The following is a 19,558-nucleotide window of genomic DNA, read 5'->3' as shown; positions in this document are numbered from 1 at the left end:
CCCCCTCCTCTCTTGCCTCCCTTTCTATCCTTCCTTTAGCATTTGTACCCTGGAACATTAAGCTGCCAGTCCTGCCCATCCCTGAGCCAGGTTTCTGTAATTGCTATGATATCCCAGTCCCATGTTCCTAACCATGCCTTGAGTTCATCTGCCTTCCCTGTTAGGCCCCTTGCATTGAAATAAATGCAGTTTAATTTATTAGTCCTACCTTGTCCCTGCCTGTTGACTCACTTCTGTTCTCAGCTGTACCCGTCTCAGATTGTATGGGCTGTGCTTTCTGATACTAAGGAGTATGTACACCAGTAGTAGCAGATCTCATAGTAACTGTTGACTCACTTCTGTTCTCAGCTGTACCCGTCTCAGATTGTATGGGCTGTGCTTTCTGATACTAAGGAGTATGTACACCAGTAGTAGCAGATCTCATAGTAATATATAGTGACAAGAGTTAACGTTACAATCTTAGTGAAACAATGTATCGTAAAAGAGAAATAGATGTTAAACAAAGTAGAACTTTTCATTTTGAAAAATCAGTTTAATACTATGCGCACGCACATTCACAGACTGAAATAACGGGTAGCGAACATGCGCAGTGTGTAGGTTGTCAGCAAACATGGCAACATGAAAACCATTCTTCACATGATATTTACTTTGAATTCTGCCATCACTTACAAAATCTTTGAATGGCTGTTTCGGTGGAATTTCCCAATCGTCACTGATGGTCATGTATCTGGCAGAAAAACACGATCAATTGAATCAAGCCGAAAGAAAATACTTACAATATTAAATCACGCTAGGCAATGCTTTAGCAACTGAGAGGACTTTAAAGAAACTGTAAAATAACAATGAAGTAATACAGGAAAATTTACATCACAATATGTTTCTCATTTATTCCTTCCCCTTATCTCAACTGTCTGCTTGGGAATACGCCTCAAAGCCTTGGTTGCCCTTACAAAGTGAAATATGTTAAATACATTAAAGCTTCAGCACTTCGACTCCTAATAGAAATAACGAAGTTACACAAATATCACATTAACACTCACTTATCAAAATCAGTGAAGAGGTTGACACGGAAAGTATGCTGCTTATCTAACTTGTATCCATCTGCATTTTTCACAGCATCAATAGCACAAGCTGGTGAATTGTATTCCAGGAAAATGTACCTAAAAACAACATTCCAAATGTTAAAAGGGTTACGACAAAAATAGGTGTAAAATTATTGAAATTTTACTTCTTAGTTTGATAATAGCTTGTTTAGTCAGCATATTTGAAACAAAAATTGATGGTCAAATGCTCTGGCTGAGGTCAAAGCTTTGTCTATATGCAATTCAATTTTTGTGTAAAAATCTTGCATTTATGTTAGCATTTATCTTTGGGATAATGTCAAATCCTCATGGTCAAAGAAGGTATTATAAATCCATTGCACAGAACACCAAATCATATTTTAGGAAAACTTGTGTTTCTGTATTAATATATTTGCAGAAACAATACTACAAACAACACAAACCCACATTTCCACTTAATTTTGTGCTCATTATATGGATCTCGATTATACTCGATGGATGGTACCCGATTGCGAGTTCATTGTGATCTTGCAAATCTCATTCTTATTTCAAATTTTTTCTACAGGTCTTGCAGCTCCCCATCTTTCATTTCCTCCAGCCTACAATTTCTGGAGATATTGAGGCTCCTCTAATTATAGCCTCTTAGCATCTCCGATTTCAATAGTTTCACCATTCATGACTGCACCTTCAATAGCATGAACCCCAAATTTTGGAGTTTGCCCCCAAACTTCCCTTTCCTCAAGGATTCATTAAACTGTCTGACCTTATGGTCACCTTCTCCATTATCATATCACATGACTTGATGTCAGACTCCAATTTGTTACACTCCTGAGAAATAGCTTCGGACACGTTACAATAAAAGTCCAATATGAACAAACTGTTGCCAAGTGGATGGCTGCAATACAATAGGCTGATTTTATAATATTACACTGCAACACCAGCGAGAACATTTGGAAGATAAACAAGTACCCCATTCGATCTCTTTATAGATTAGTTACTGAGGTAACATGATTGGTCTTAACTAACAGAAATACAACTAATGTGGTTTACGACAATTGACGAATGTACACTACTTAGATCTGTATTGTAAACATACCCTTTTGTCTTTCCGTCGGACTCTGGGTAAAATTCATTTGTGATTTTCCCAAACTTAGAAAATATCTTCTGGATGACATTTCGGAGTTTCTCCAGTCGATCTGGTCCAACTTGTGGTACATTATCCACAACGATAACGGAGTCTATACCATCAGCTTCTTGAGGCTGGTCCTTTAAAATATCACCCAGCAGCTCTATAAGTAAAAATGCAAAACTTACAATTAGTGTGGCAGCATTTGATATATTTTCTCAACATGCTGGTAAACTGTTGGCAGAATGCAGTCTGTAATATAGCAATCAATTTCTTCCCATCTTCTTCAAAGTGCCGCTGAATGTTTCACCATTTCAAACATGATTAAAGTGCAAGTTACAGAATAACACTGGTTATTCCATATGATTTAAGAACATAAGAAACAGAAGCAGGGGTAGGTAACTCAGGCCCTTGTGTCCAATCTGCCGTTCAATGGTATGACGACACATCAACTTTATAATCACTTTCCTGTGATACCATTTCTCGACATAGAAACTATCAATCTTAGTTTTTAACATATACAATGACTGAGTATCCAAATCTCTACTGGATGCAGAATTCCAAAGCTAGTGTCCTCTCACCCAAGGGTCTTTGCAATTAATGAGTAAACTGTGGTCCTATATGAAAGTCAAAAGGTGTGGCGTTGGAAAAGCCACAGCTGGTCAGGCAGCATCTGAGAAGGAGAATTGACGTTTCGAGGATAGGCTCATCATCGGGGCAGAGGTGAGAACTGCAGCTGCTGGAGATTAGAGTCAAGGTTAGAGTGGTGCTGGAAAAGCACAGCAGGTCAGGAAGCATCTGAGGAGCAGGAAAAGCCCTTCATCATTCCTGATGAACGGCTTTTTCCCGAAAGGTCGATTTTCCTGCTCCTCGGAAGCCGCCTGACCTGCTATGCTTTTCCACCTCCACTCTAATCTTGACTCATCAGGAACGTCCTGTTCTTCTGCTCCTCAGATGCTGTCTAACTGGCTGTGGTTTGCCAGCGCCACACTTTTTGACTCTGATCTCCAGCATCTGCAGTCCTCACTTTCTCTTATACTGAAAGTGTCTTGTAATAAAGGCCAACATACTATTTGCCTTCCTAATTAATTATTGTACCTGCAGGTTAACAGATGACTCATGAACAAGAGCAATCAAGCCCCTTTGAAGTTCAACATTCATCAGCCTCTTCCTATTTAAGAAATATTCAATGGCCCAGACCTTTCAATAGAAGACTGCCACTGCTGAAGTGTACACTGGATTTGCACATCAGAAAAATGCAGAAGTCCTGATATAAACTAACTCTACAGGAACTATACAGACATTGAAACTTCTGATGGGCAATTACGAGGCATCTGGAATCTCTTGAAAAAGTCACCAGCTCGGAGTCAGAGATGAAGACTCCACAGCGTTCCACCTCACCTAGCCGAATAGTTACGAACAAAAAAACAAGGGTGAAAGTCAAAAGCGAAAGCAAGTTAACTATAAAATTGAGCAACTCTCTGCCTCACAGCACCAGGGACCCGGTTTCAATTCCAGCCTCGGGCGACTGTGTGGAATTTGCACATTCTCCGTGTCTGCGTGGGTTTCCTCCGGGTGCTCCAGTTTCCTCCCACAGTCCAAAGATGTGCAGGTCAGGTGAATTGGTCATGCTAAAATTGCCCATAGAGTTAGGTGCATTAGTCAGGGGGAATAGGTCTGGGTAGGTTACTCTTCAGAGGGTCGGTGTGGACTAGTTGGGCTGAAGGGCCTGTTTCCACACTGTAGAGAATCTAAATCTTAAAAAAAAATCTAACTCAACATCGACCCTGACAGTGCCCTCACCCGGTCCTGACTGACAGACATCCACCAGTACCTCCTGCCTGATGAGACTCAGCATGTCAACCCGCATCCCTCCCTTGCCTTAAGCCTTCAACCACTTACCTACCATTTGTATCTCTCCTCCAGCTAGCACCCCAGCTTCTGTCATATCTTCTAAGACATTTAAATCACAGAATACAGCAGCAACTGCAAGAGATGGGGCATGGTTTCATCACCAATCTACTGCACTGCCACCTGTAAGGTTGGCTCAACTGAACTGCACTGTTTCTGCTGTAAATTCTTCTACCACAGACTTTGGGCAACTTTTAGTTACAGTTTTGACCCAGAATGGAAACTCCAGGTTTGGATTTCTGTTCATCCTATGGAAGTGGGTTGGCTCACATTTCTGCACCTACCAAATTCTAACCAACTCACTAAGTCTCCCCAAATGCCCTTGAAGAATTCTTGAACTTATATTTTATGGATATAAGTTTGCTCACTTAGCTGCAAGTTTGTTTTCAGATGTTTCATCACCATACTAGGTAACATCATGAGTGAGTCTCACCTCCAGTGAATGATGTTACCTAGTATCCTGGATGTAAGTTTGCTCGCTTAGCTGGAAGGTTTGTTTTCAGACATTTCGTCCCCCTACTAGGTAACATCATGAGTGAGCCTCACCTCCAGTGAATGATGTTACCTAGTAGGGGGACGAAATGTCTGAAAACAAACCTTCCAGCTAAGCGAGCTAACTTACATCCAGGACCTCAACCTGAGCTACAAACCTTCTCAAAACTTGCTAATTATGTTTTATCCCACATCCAAATTATTGATACAAATTGTGAACAGCTGGGTCCAAGCACTAAGTCTTGCAATACCCCACTAGTCATAATGCGTCAGCATAAAAATGAATCATTTATTTGTCTTCTGTCCACTAACCAGTTCCCAATACATGTCAGTATAATTCATCCAATCCAAAGTGGTTTAAATTTAATTTCTTAACTTCTTGCGTGGGAAATTATTAAAATCTTCCTGCTTCATAACCACCAGTTTCCACTCATCTTTCTGTTATATCCTTAAATGGGATCTTGGTCAACTGGGCTAATGGACCAAGGCAGATTGAGTTTAATTGAGATAAAGGTGGTGGTTTGGTAAGACAAAAAAGGGAAAGACTTGTTAATGGTAGGACCCTGGGGAGTGTTGTCAAACAGAGATACTTAGCGGTTGAAGTATATAGTTCTTTGAAAGTAGACAGGGTGATGAAGGTGGCATTTGGCACGCTTACTGACCACTGAGTCTAAGAGTTGAGACGTCATGTTACAGTTGTACAGGACCTTGCTGAAGCCACTTTTAGAGCACTGTGTCCAGTTCTGGTTGCCCCGCTGTAGGAAAGACATTATTAAATTGGAAAAGGGGTAGAAAAGATTTCCAAGAATGTTACCAATAATTATAATTTTTGGTTAATGTACAGGAAAAAGAAATTCTAATAAAAAATTTAGAGAATAGTTTCTTCAGTTCTCTAGGTGATCAAAATCAGTCCAAGAGACACTGATCACGATCATGGGTAGACTTCACTCTCAGACAGGAGTCGTGATATTAGGTTCTATTTAACTAGTAATAATCATTGGACTTACAAACATACCAAATAAGACTTTGATAGAAAAATACAGGTCTTCTGCAATCAGGTGAGTTTCGTTAATGCAAATTTGCTGTAATGCAATTGACATCGCCAAATAAATTTTGGAAGACCCACCCCATTCTGTTTGTCCTCTGCTGAAAATAATACTTTCCTCTTTGCGTGTCCCCCTTTCCAATTTATCGCCTCAACTGGATCAAGTAATCGGTTTACACAATGTCCTAGTCAATAAGCTATATCTTGTAAATCAGAGGAACCACATTTACATTATCTGTCCTTGCCTTTATCTTATATCATCTGGTAGCACTGGTGTTAACTCATTCAAGATGTAGATTTCTACACAAACTGCACGTATTTCAGGTCATTGGCTTTCTGGCTTCCTTTGACATTAACTTGTGTAGTCTGATTTAAACACAGTTACTTGAAGAGGTTGGAGAAGATTTCCTGTCGCACACACAGTTTGCAGTTCGAAGTGCTTGCTGTAGCCTCATGCTAACTTTACTAGCCAGTCATACAAAAGGAGCAAAATCATGAGCACTGCAATCAATCTTCAGTTGACAGCTTGTTTTGTCAATAAATTAAGATATAGTTTTTAAAAAAGCATCTGTCATAATTCAATTTAGTTATGCTACAACTGAGCACACTGGCTCTTTCTTGAGTCCCACTACTCCACTAGTCGCAACATTCTTTTAAATCCTTTACCAAGCTAATGATGTAGCCAATGATTGTTAGAAGAACATAGAAAATTACAGCACAGGAACAAGCCCTCCAAGCCGACGCTGATCCAGATCTATCTAAACCTGCTCCCTATTTTCTAAATATCTGTATTCCTTTGCTCCCAACCCATTCATGTATCGGTCTAGATACATCTTAAATTACATTATCGCTCCCACCTCTACCACCTCCACTGGCAATGCTTTCCAGGCACCCACCACCCTCTGTAAAGAACTTTCCATGCATACCTCCCCAAACCTTTCCCTTCTCACTTTGAACTCGTGACCCCTAGTAATTGAGTCCCCCACTCTGGGGAAAAAAGTTTCTTGCTATCCATCCTGTCTATACCTCTCATGATTTTGTAGACCTCAATCAGGTCCCCCTTCAAAGTGCTTCTTTCTAATGAAGCTAATTCTAATCTATTCAACCGCTCTTCATAGCTAGTGCCCTCCATACCAGGCAACACCCTGATGAACCTCCTCTGCACCCTCTCCAAAGCATCCACATCTTTTCAATACGTAGTGACCAGAACTGTACGCAGTGTTCCAAATGCAGCCAAACCAAAGTCCTATAAACTGCAACATGACCTGCCAACTCTTGTACTCAAAACCCCGTCCAATGAAGGAACGCATGCCGTTTGCCTTCTTGACCACTTTACTGACCTGCTTTGCCACCTTCAGGGAACAATGGACCTGAAGACTCAGATCTCTCTATACGTTAATTTTCCCCAGGACTTTTCCATTTGCTGTTTGGTTTGTTCTTGAATTGGATCTTCCTCTTTGCCCATCTGTCCAATCTATGTATATTCTGCTGTATTTTCCGACAGTCCCCTTCACTATCTGCTACTCCGCCAATCTTAGGGTCATCTGCGAACTTGCCAACCTTCCTCCAAATCATTTATATATATCACAAACAGTGATCCCAACACGGATCCCTGTGGAACACCACTGGTCACAGTTCTCCATTTTGAGGAACTCCCTTCAACTACTAATCTCCTGCTGCCCACCCAGTTTCCCGTCCACCTAGCGAGAACACCCTGGACCTCAGTCGATTTCATTTTCTCCATCAGCCTACCATAGGGTACCTTGTCAAACGCCTTACTGAAGTCCATATATATGGCATCCACAGCCCTTGCCCATCTATCAACTTTGTCACCTCAAAGAATTCTTTGAGGTTTGTAAAACATGACCTTCCCTAAACAAAACCATGCTGCCCATTACTGATCAGCCCATTTTCTTCCAAATAGGAATAGATTGTATCCCTCAGTATCTTCTCCAAAAACTTCCCTACCACTGACATTAGGCTCACCAGTTTTTAATTACTTGGAGTATTCCTGCTACCCTTATTAAACAAAGGGACAATATTAGCAATGCTCCAGTCCTCTGGGATCTCCCTGGGCTCAAGGATGCTGCAAAGATATGTTAAAGCTACTTCCTCTCTCACTTCCCTCAGTAACCTGGGGTAGATCCCATTCGGACCTGGGATCTGTCCACCTGTCCACCTTAATGCTTTTTAGAATACCCAAAACTTCCTCCCTCCTTATGCCGACTTGACCTAGAGTACTCAAAAATCTATCCCTAACCTCAACATCCGCCATGGTCCTCTCCTTGGTGAATACTGATGACACTAAAGTCAGTGGAGTGGTGGACAGTGTGGAAGAATGTTGCAGGTTGCTGGCGGACTTGGATAAACTGCAGAACTGAGCTGAGAAGTGGCCAATTCACCTGACCTGCACATCTTTGGACTGTGGGAGGCAACCGGAGCACCCGGAAGAAACCAACGAAGACATGGGGAGAATGTGCAAACTCCACACAGGCAGTCGCCCGAGGCTGGAATTTAACCTGAGACCCTGATGGTGAGGCAGCAGTGCTAACCACTGAGCCACCGTGCCACGAAGGATAGAGAGTGAATGTCTTTTTCTTAGGATGATGATGTCACCTTGTACAAGAGGGCGCAGCTACAAATTCAGGGGTGATAGACTTAAGACAGATATCAGAGGCAGGCACTTTACTCAGAGTGATTAGGGTGTGGAATGCCCTGCCTGCCAATGCAGTTAACTCAGCCACATTAGGGGTATTTAAACAATCCTTGGATAAAGACATGGATGATGAGATAGTGTAGGGGGAATGGGCTTAGATTAGTTCACAGGTCAGCGCAACATCGAGGGCTGAAGGGCCTGTTCTGTGCTGTATTGTTCTATGTACGTTTTAGGAATCTCACCCATTTTCTCTGACTCCAAGCATACCTTTCCTCCTTTGTCCAAGAGTGGGCCAACCCTCTCTAGTTACTCTCTTACTCCTTATATACAAAAAAACGGCTTTGGGATTTTCCTTAATCCTGTTTGCTAAAGATATCTCATGACCATTTTTAGCCCTCTTTATTCCTTGTTTCAGATTGGAAGAATATCAGGAATGTAGGACCAAAACTATGCCTGTCTTCAGTCGCCTAGACCTTATGTACACATCCTTTTTCCTCTTAGCTTGACTCGATTTCACCTGCCATCCATGGTTCCCTAACCTTGCCATCTCGATCATTTTCACAGGGATATATCTTTCCTGAACTCTAATCAGCTTCTCTTTAAAAGCCTCCCACATATCAAATGTGGATTTACCTAAAAACAGCTGCTCCCAACTCCTGCCAAATTTTGGTATAGTTGGCCTTCCCGCAATTTAGCGCTCTCATCCTTGTCCATGAGTATTCTAAAACTTAGGGATAAAGTTGGGCAGCAGCTGAACCAGAGACACTACATGTGTCATGTCTCCCTCTTCCTCTGGTGTGTTGAGAAGGTAAGAAAAATAGAACTCTGGTGTGTTGAGAAAGTAAGAATTTTTTTTATTTTGCCGTGCAATTGTAAAAACCTTTCTTTCCCTTTTCGTTAACTTTAGTCTTAACTTAGATAAAGCTTTAAGATTAAAAATAGCAGGATACCTCAGACCTGTGATATGCTCCTGTTGCTCAGGGATGCCACTGATGTCCTTAGCTCCTTCACGTGCAAGAGGTGTGTCTAGGTGCAACTCTTGTTAAACTGCACGATGGCTCCGGAGCATACACGATGCTGAGGGGGTGGTCGATAGCACATTTAGTGAATTGGTCACACCACAGATTAGAATTGCTGAGAGGAGAAAGGGAATCGGTGACCAAAAGACAGAGAAAGAGCAGGAAGGCAGAGCAGGTGTCCTCTGCGGTCATCTCCCCCGAAAACAGGTATACAATTTTGGATACCGATGGGGGAGTTGGCTCAGAGAAGGCAACAGTAGCCAGGTTCATGGCACCGTGGCTGGCTCTGCTGTTCAGAAGGGCAGTAAAAGGAGTGGAAGTGCTATAGTCATAAAAGATTCAATTGTAAGGGGAGCAGTTAGGCAGTTCTGTGGTCGAAAACAAGATTCCCGAATGGTATGTTGCCTCCCAGGTGCACGGGTCATGCTCTGATCAGCTGCAGAACATTCTCAAGGAGGAGGGTGAACAGCCAGTTGTCGTGGCGCATATCAGCACAAACAATATAGGTTTAAAAAAAAAATGGGATGAGGTCCTACAAGCAGAATTTAGTGAGTTAGGAACCAAGTTAAAAAGTAGGATCTCACAGGTAGTAATCTCAGGATTGAGATTAGGTTTTGAAAGGGGGGAAAGTTTGAGTGAAGAGAGCCTTCTTTGCTTCTGTCCTAAATGGCCTACTCTTGAGACTGTGACCTCTGATTCCAGACTCCCAAGAAGGAAACATCTGTCTAGCCCTGTTAGAATTTTATGCTCCATTCAGGTTTCCTCTCAGCTTTCAGAACTTGAATGAATACAGGGTCAGATGAGCTGATCTCTCCTGATAGGAGTCTTGCTATTCCCAGCATTAGCCAAGCAAACCTCGAGGGCACTCTCTTTGGCAAGTATATCCTGAGGTAGGGAGACCAAAACTACATGCGGTATTCCTGGTACAGTCTTAAGGCCCAGTTCAACTGTCACAACTGGAATCTGTTTCAGTGTTGGCCAGTGACAGGGGGTGCTTGACTTAACAATCGTGATTTCATACAGAGATATAATTTTAAAGATCCGACATATGAACATTTCCTTAGAGAACCTATTCACAACCCGGAGGTTACCTGTATGCCATTTGCCTTCCTACTTGCTTGATGTACCTGCCAGTCTATTTTCTTTGACTGATATACATGGGCACCCAGATTACTTTATTCATTCCCATTTCCCAACATGATACCATTTCAATAATTATCCTTTCTGTTTGAGCACCAAAAGAGTCTAACTTGACACTTAGCCACTTTGTACTGCATCTGCTCACATTCTCAATTTGTTGAAATCTCCTTGAAGCCACCTTGCAACTCTGAATCCTGCCCAATTTTGTCATAAGCAAACCTGGAAACGTTGAATTTAGTTCCTCAAAATCATAGGCTGGGGCCCAAGCACAAATCCTTGCAGTATGACATTCTTCACTGTCTGATCCCACAAGTTTAAAAAAAGTAATAATTTATTCCCACCACCTGTTTCTTGTCAATCAATTTCAACCCTTGTCAATATATTACCCATTATGTCATGTGCTTTAAATTTTGTCCATTAACCTCTGATATGACATCAAAAGCCTCTGGAAATCCAAACTCATCACATGCAGTCCTTCACTCATATATTCTACTCCAGTAGATTTGGTAAGCATGAATTGCCGTTCATGACCTATGCTTGCTTTGTCCAAATCTGTTAATGTTTTCCAAATGTTCTATTATGCAATTTTCCAATTGTTCTCACAATTTAACATTTTCAGGACCCCTCAATTTACCAGTCTTCACACAATAATTTCCCTGGCTCACTGTAAGGAACCTATATTTGTCTTTCATCTGTTCTCTTGACAGATTTATAGAAACTTTTACTGTCAGTTTACTTGTCCCCTGTCACTTTACTCCCATTCTCTATCTTCCTCTTCTCAATCAAACGTTTCATCTTTTTGCAGAATTCTAAAATACTCCCAATCCTCAGACTCTTTGCCTTCTCTAACAATTGTGTCTTAATGGACTTAATACTATCCCTAACTTCACTTGTAAACCATGGTTGAGCTACCTTAATTCTTGTATTTTCGCACCAGACAGCAATGAATACTTGTTTGAATTCATGGGCTTGTTCTTTAAATATTAGCTATTGCCTGCCCACAGTCAAAACATTTCAGTAAGGTCCTCCAGTCCATTCTTACCAATTTACACCTCATACCCTAATAGTTTCCTTTTTAGGTTCAGGAAACCAATTTCCAGATTTGACCAATTCATTTTTTGTCTTCATGAAGAATTACACCATATAACAGTAGCTGTTCCCCAAAGGACCCCACAAAACAAAACTGTTAATTAACCCTTTCTCACTGCACAGTGCCCATTCTGGAATGGTCTGTTTGCAGGTTAGTTCCTTAACCTATTGGTCTGAAAGACCACCACATACAATTGTAGGAAATTCTTCACAATATAGTTTGCTAGCCTTGCTAATTTGGTTTATACAATTTATATTAAAGACACCTATGATTAAAGTTGTACCAATACTGCATGCATTTGCTTGTTTCATGACCTTACTTACATACTATCATGCAGTTGCAGAAATGCCTGTCTGTTCCACCTACTATTGAATCCCCTATCTTTGGAGTCCTGCTATTCTTCCACCTTGCCACCTATGCACCAGAACCAAATGACGCCATGGATTTGGCTTCCAATGTTATGTCCTGAAGTTGTCCCCCAACAGTATCAAAAGTTATTTGGGGGCGGTGGTAGGTTTGGTGTTGTCAGACTTGACACCGCATTACAGAAAAGAAAAATCACATTTTACAAATAGCATTTAACACGCTGGCAATGTAATGGCATTACAGCCGACACACACATTTTAAATGCTCGCACTTTAGAAACAGTATCCTCGGATCATCAATCGCATTGCAGTGAATTTGCATTAAGGAAACACACGTTATAGCAGAAGACCTGTATTTGACTTTTTCTGTTGTACTCTTATGTTTGAGAGTCCAATGCTAATTGCTAGTTTATCAATTTAAATAGAATCTAATATGTCTATTCCTGTCTGAGAGTGAAGTTTGCACATGATCGTGATCAGTGTCTCTTGGATGGATTTTAATAATCGAGAGAAGCTGAAGAAATTATTCTAAATTTTTGATTTGATTTTCTTTTCCCTATATATTAACCAACAATTATAAAGTGCCTAGTTAGAAATCTTTACTGTAATACAGTAGTAATGTTTCATAGTCCCTACTATAAGCCAGTTTTAGTTCTGTTGTAGAACTTATTTATTTTGATATAAGCTATGAACACAGGTATGTACCTGCCTACTTTGCAGTTTATTTGGTGTAATGTGTAGTGACAAGTTTCATCAGACTACGTAATATAGCATATGTTTTGAACTTGGTTCTACCATTAGGATAGAAGTTGCTGTGTGAAAACAAATAATTAATACACAGTTTACAGCAAAAATACATTGTTAATGTACAATGTTTTCAACTGTGGCTAATGAATTTATGTAAATGATTGCCATTTTGGAGACGACTTGTAGTTTAGGTTGTGGATCAGATTGTACAGCTGAGCTGGTAGATTGGTTCTCACACGTTTTACCACCATGCTAGAGCTTCCGATGAAGTTCTGGGTGTTCTGTACTGCTTCCTATGGGTGTCTCTTGGTCTGCTATGATATCACTTCTGGTTTTATTTCTGAGAGGTTGATAATTGGGGTCCAAATCGATATGTTTGTTAATGGAGTTCCAGTTTGAATGCCAGCCCTCGCGGAATTCCTGCGCAGGTCTTTGTTTAGTCTGTCTCAGGTGGATGTATTGTCCCAGTCGAACTGATGACCCTCTTTGTCTGTGAGCATGGAGACTAGTGATATTTGGTCATGTCTTTTGGTGGCTAGTTGGTGCTCACGTATCCTAGTAGTTCGTTTCCTGTCTGGTTGTCCAATGTAATGTTTGTTCCCGTTGTTCCTGAATATGTTGTACAGGTGTTTTTCCCCTACTTCTCTTTGTTCCTGGGTGCTGCAGTGTGTTATTTAACAGTGGCTTAACCTTTAAACATTATTTAACATTTAAATAATGTCTTGATGCAGCTCCATTTGTGGGTGTTGGGATGATTGCTCCCGTAATTTAGTTTCTAGTTAGTGTGTATGGCTTTCCTGTAAACACTGGTCTGTAGCTCTCCATTGGCTTTGCGTTCTACTGTCACATCTAGGAAGGAGAGTCTGTTGTTGTTCTCTTTCGAGAACTTTATACCAGTCATGATGTGGTGTGGGAGTTTCTTCTAAAAGGGGTCATCCACATGTGGGCGACACGGCGGCACAGTGGTTAGCACGACTGCCTCACAGCGCCAGAGACCCGGGTTCAATTCCCGCCTCAGGCGACTGTGTGTGGTTTGCATATTCTCCCAGTGTCTGCGTGGGTTTCCTCAGGGTGCTGCGGTTTCCTTCCACATTCCAAAAAACGTGCAGGTTAGGTGAAGGGGTAAATGTAGGGGAATGGGTCTGGGTTGCGCTTCGGTGTGGACTTGATGGGCCAAAGGGCCTGTTTCCACACTAAGTAATCTAATCTCGCACATAGCAGACCCAAACCTTGGGCTAGATCGTGGGAGTGATTGCATAACTGTTTCTGCTGATATTGGTGATCCTACAGGTGTCCAATTGGTTTGTTTGTAGGTCTTGTCATTGAAGGTGAAGTGGATTGAGAGACCCAGGTCTACTAGTTTGAGGTCACTGTCCTCACTGGTGGAGTTGGTGATGTGGGTGGTTTGTGTTCTTGGTTTGGCTAGCAGTGTTTCTTTGGCTAAGGTGATGTTTATTGATGTGAATAGGGCCATCGAAGGAAACCATGACCTCGTCGCCCTCTACCTTGTCTTTGATAATGTTAATGAATTTCTGGGTGGAGTGGCTCGAGGCTTCTACTAGGTGTTTCAGTGTATGTTGCAATTCCTTTGCTAATCTGTATGTCAGTGTACCAGAAAGTGAGTCGATGGGTCTGAGGGAGGCCCCTTGTACCTTTGGTAATCCGCAGAAATGGGGTGTATTGGATCCTTCAGGTTTCATTCTTTGGAGGTCTACCTTGTTAATTTCACTTGTCTTGAAATTTCCTTGGGGTTGCTGTAATACAGTTTTCTAGCTGTGGAGTTGGGTCCATTGCTGCCTGTTGGTAGGTATCGGTATCTACAACTAGTGTGTTTGCTTTCTCAATGTACAGAGGAACCTCAATTATCCGAACGAGATGGGCAGGCACTATTTTGTTCGGATAACTGATTATTCAGTTAACCGATTCAATGCCTCTCCTCTGGGGCTCAGTTTTTTTGAAGTTTCCTTTTATCCTTGCTCGGCTTGCCTTGTTCTCCCTCTGTCTCAGGGTTTGTTTCTGAGCAGACACACATTTGTGTGGAAGGGATGTACAACATTGCTGAAGCCTTCCCGCACCCCCAATCAGTTCAATGGCACTGACACAATGAGCACTTGCTAAGTTGCCTCCCCGTTCAGGAGACGAGGCACAACACATACGCATGGCCTCCCACCCACTCCCCCCCAACCCCGTCCCTATGCGTACCCCTAACTCCATCTAAACCCGCCCCCATCCAACCCCCCTGCCCCACCCATCCCCACACACCACACCCGCCCCACCCACCATCCACATCCCACATCCCGGCCGTCTACCCTGTATGCCTCCGAACCCCAGCAGCCCTGCCCACGCCACCGCCCCCGTCTGAACGCGCCCCTGCCTTCTGGGGTAGCCAGATTGGACTCCATCAGTAACACTGCTGCTGCCTTTGGGGAATGAGTCTCCAAATCGCGCGCGCACGCACATACATATTTTGTCAAGTTCCATCTGTGACCTGTGTAGAACAATGTTAGAGAGATTATCTAGAGGAGGAGGGTTCAGGGTACATCCTTGTGTAGAACTCCAGGGTAAGTATGGTGAGGGAGAGGGGGAGTGGGAGGGCGGGCAGTCAGTCATTTGGGTTCAGTGCCTGGGCTCCCATCAATGTCCTGGACTGTTCTCTGCAGCATTTCAGCAAGCTGAGTTCATTTTTAATGACAGTAAACAAAAAGGCATGATCAGTGTTGGAAACACCTCTAGTGTAATGTTTTAATCAGGACCTTGAGCTCTCTTTTGGATAATCTGATGTTCGGATAATTGAGGTTCCTCTGTATTGTGCTCTGTTCAGGATGACTGTCTGTGCCCTTCATCATCTGCAGTCATTGTTTTTACCTGTGCCCTTTATCAACCTCACAGAAAAAGTACCAGAAGTGATATGACCCACCTTAACAGACCAAGACATAAATAGGAAGCAGGACTGAACATCAGTGCTGCATCGGAGGCTCACTGTTACCGAGCATGGTGACGAAACGTCTCAGAACAAATCTACCAGCTCAGCGCACAAATTTACAACGTTATGTAAATGATTTGGACAAGAATATAGAAGACATAGTTAATAATTTTGCGGATGACACTAAAATGGATGGCATAGTAGAGGTGAAGATGATTTTACAGTCATACAAATGTACAGCACAGAAACACACCCTTCAGTCCAACTTGTCCATGCCGACCAAATATCCTAACTTAATCTAGTCCCATTTGCCACCACTTAGCCCATATCCCTCTAAACCCATCCTTTCATGTACCTATCCAAATGTTGTAATTGTACCAGCCTTCACCACTTCCCTCTGGCAGCTCATTCCATACACACACTACCCTTTGCATGAAAAGTTGCACCTTAAGTCCCTTTTATATTGTTCCCGTCACTCAAACTATGCCTCTAGCTCTGGACTCAGAACACCGCGAGGGAAAAGACAGTGATTATTCACCCTATCCATTCCCCTCATGATTTTATAAACCTCTAAAGGTCACCCCTCAGCCTCTAACACTCCAAGGAAAAGAGTCCCAGCATATGCATCCTCTCCTTATAGCTCAAATCCTCCAACTCTGGCAACATCTTTTAAATCTTTTCTGAACCCTTTCAAGTTTCACATCTTTCCAATAGGAAGGAAACCAGAATTACATGCAATATTCCAAGTGGCCTAACCAATTTCCTGTATAGCCGCAACATGACCTTCCAACTCCTGTACTCAATCCTCTAACCAATAAATGGAAAGCATGCCAAATGTCTTCTTCACTATACTATCCATCTGCAAGTCCACTTTCAAGGAGCTATGAACCTGTACTCCAAGGTCTCTTTGCTCAGCAACACTCCCCAGGATCTTACCATTAAGCGTATAAATCCTGCCTGATTTGCTTTTCCAAAACACAGCATCTCACATTTATCTAAATTAAGCTCCATCTGCCACCCCTCAGTTCACTGGCCCACCTGATCAAGATCCCGTTGTACTGAGGTAACCTTCTTCACTGTCCACTACACCTCCAATTTTGGTGTCATCTGCAAACTTACTAATTATACAACATTACAAAGGGATCTTGATCAAATCAGTCAATGGGCTGAGGAATGGATTTCAATCTGGATGGGTGTAGTGTGTTGCATTTTGGTACAGCAAAGGTAGGGTGAGGCTTAGATGGTTGATGGTAGGACCTTGGTAGTGTTGCAGAACAGAGGAACCTAGGGTGCCAGTACATATTTCTTTGAAGCGTGCGTCATATATAAACAGGGTGGTTAAAAGTGTGTTTGGCATGCTCGTCTTCATTGCTCAGTCCTTTAAATGTAATAGTTGGGAAATCATGTTGAGGTTGTTACATTTAGCAGGATGTTACCAGGTAGGGAATGTTTGAGTTATAAAGAAAGCTGGGTGGCTGGGTCCTTTTTTGCTGGAATGTAGGAGGATAAGAGGCGATCTAATGGAAGTTTATAAAATCATGAGGGATATAGATAGAGTTAACGGTAGTTGCCTTTTTCCCAGGATGGGGAATTTCAAGATTTGGGGCTACATTTTTAAGCTGAGAGGAGAGATTTAAAGACGACATGAGGGACAAATTTTTTTACAGAGGGTGATTTGCATTTGAAATGAACTTCCAAAGGAAGTGGTAGATGCAGGTATTTATGACATTTAAAAGATATTTGGATAAATACATGAATAGGAAAGGAAGGTTTGGGGGGGATATGGGCCAGGAGCAGGCAGGTGGGATCAGTTTATTTTGGGATTATGTACGGCATGGACTGGTCAGACCGAAGGGTCTGTTTCTGTGCTGTATGACTGTGATCCAGACTCACTCTCAAATATACATTGTTTAACCAATCTGACAATGCACAAGTGGGTATGGAGTTGAGAATACTACCAGCATACAAAATGATGCCAACAAACAGCAATGTTAATGAGAGAAACGAGTAGCCAAAAGTTGGCATACACAGTGACTGTGGGTACAAAGTAGAAACCTAGGCTGCAAATACATTCAGCATACAGCATGTATGAACTAAGCTATGGCAATCTGACAAAGGTCACTTATAATCACAAAGACAGCACTAGAGGCAGTACAAGGTGGCAGCAGGAAAGGAAATGTTTGGGCTACGTGCCCATTAATTCCCATTCCTGCTCACCTGGAAGACAGCATTCTTCTTTGTACTTTTTATTTTGTCTCTTCATTTTTTTCATTTCTCCTCTGTCCTCAAGTTCAGGTTTTCTTTTCTACAAATGTGGAGGAAGGTGGTCGTGACAGCCTGCTGCAGTGGCAGCAGCGTGGTGGATCCGAATGTCGAATAGTGGCTACAGCTTTATTGAAGGCTTCGTTGTCTGTAGGTCTGGTCCATTCCTTCTGGCAGCTGTTTCAATGGTGGCTGCATGATGGTTTTGGTTCGTTTCTTGTGGCTATGGTGGCAATAAGGTGGCTTCAGGCAACGACCGATGTGGTAACAGCTTCAGCATTGGTGACTTGGCAGATCGGTCTGTAGCTCCTTGCTATGGTGGCGATACATCACTTTCAGCCGTGGCTGCATGGTGAGTCCGGTGCAGAAATTCTAGTTTTGGAGGCCCATAGCCAATCCATAAAACCAGATTGCCATGGAGGGGAAAATGATTAACTTTGTCCTAATTTTGTCTCAATTGTTTTTAATATAATTTCTGTAATTAAAATGATGCCAAATTGTGGAAACTTACACATCTCATTGTATTTTCAAACTTACAAGTGACAATAAATTGCTGTTCTATTCAGGCCTCCTGCTCCTATTTCTTATGTATCATGAATTACTGAACAAATGATCAACCCAGAAGTAACTAAATCGGAACAAGGAGAGAATAGCTGTGCTCAAAGATGGCAATTGCAACTTTCAGCAGGGCTGCCTCAGTGACACAGTCAGACTGAATGGTTGAAAGGATGCAAGCAGAGGGTGAGATTACATCCTATCCTCAGCAACATATGCCTTGATGACAAGAATTGCTAGATTTTCCGCAAATAGCAGAAAAGCACGAATAAAATATCATGAGTGCCCTCACGTGAAAATTTTGTTTGTGCATAAGAAAATACAGGTGCTGGAAATTGGAAATAAAAGGCATACCTATATATACTTTTGATGCCAACTTCACAGACAAAGAAATACTTTGGAAGAGTATTCACAATAAGTAACAACAGCCAACTTGCCCACAGCAAGCTTCCACATACATCGATGTGATATATACTCGATAGTTTTTTTTTGGCATGTTCAGCGAGAGATAAATATTGACCAGGAGACTAGAAAGAACATTCCTACTCTTCTTCAGAGTAGTCATGGGAACTTGCAGGAACTCCAGGAGTTTGAGCCAGCCAGGAAGTTCATTTAATGTCTCTTCCACAAGGTCGCACCAATGACAATGTAGGACCCCTTCAGTACTGCACTGAAGCTTTAGCTCCATTAATCTGAAATATTAATTCAGCTCCCTTTTACACAACTGTTGTTTAATCTGTTCAGCGCTTCCAGCAATTGCTTTCATTTTTTTCTTCAATGTTATCCTATAGCATATGCATCAGCTATCTGGAATACCACAATAAGCAATATTCAACCACAATTAATGTTTCCAGTCAGACGGCTTAACCAGTGGATGCAACAAATTTAGCTTTCTAGGTGTTTGATAAGGGACATATCTTAGACTACTGTTGTTTTAATATTCATTCACAGGATGTGGACAATGCTGGCTGGGCTAGCACTTACTGCCCACCCTGAATTGCCTTTGAGAAAGTAATACCGTGTTGCCCTCTTGAACCAGTGCAGTTCACTTGGACACACAATGTAATCAGGAAGAGAGTTTCAGGACTTCAGCCAAACATTTAAGAGCCGGTGGTGTTGGAAGCAATAGCATGGATATAAGTTTGACTAACTAAGTAATAGAAGAC

General features: G+C 42.1%; 1 protein-coding gene across 1 annotated transcript in view; it reads right to left on the bottom strand.

Annotated features, from left to right (window-relative positions):
- Positions 1–19,558, bottom strand: part of eif3ba (eukaryotic translation initiation factor 3, subunit Ba) — a 70,376-nt gene that overhangs the window by 48,276 nt on the left and 2,542 nt on the right. Inside the window, exons 2-4 of the mRNA XM_043711052.1 lie at positions 2,158–2,350; positions 1,041–1,160; positions 670–727 (exon numbers count right to left, since the gene is read on the bottom strand). Of these exons, the coding sequence (XP_043566987.1) occupies positions 670–727; positions 1,041–1,160; positions 2,158–2,350 (371 nt within the window). The remainder of the gene's footprint in view (positions 1–669; positions 728–1,040; positions 1,161–2,157; positions 2,351–19,558) is intronic.

Source organism: Chiloscyllium plagiosum, chromosome 21 (assembly GCF_004010195.1).
Source record: "Chiloscyllium plagiosum isolate BGI_BamShark_2017 chromosome 21, ASM401019v2, whole genome shotgun sequence".
In the NCBI taxonomy this organism is placed as follows: Eukaryota; Metazoa; Chordata; class Chondrichthyes; order Orectolobiformes; family Hemiscylliidae; genus Chiloscyllium; species Chiloscyllium plagiosum.
This window is presented reverse-complemented; position numbering and strand designations above follow the sequence as displayed.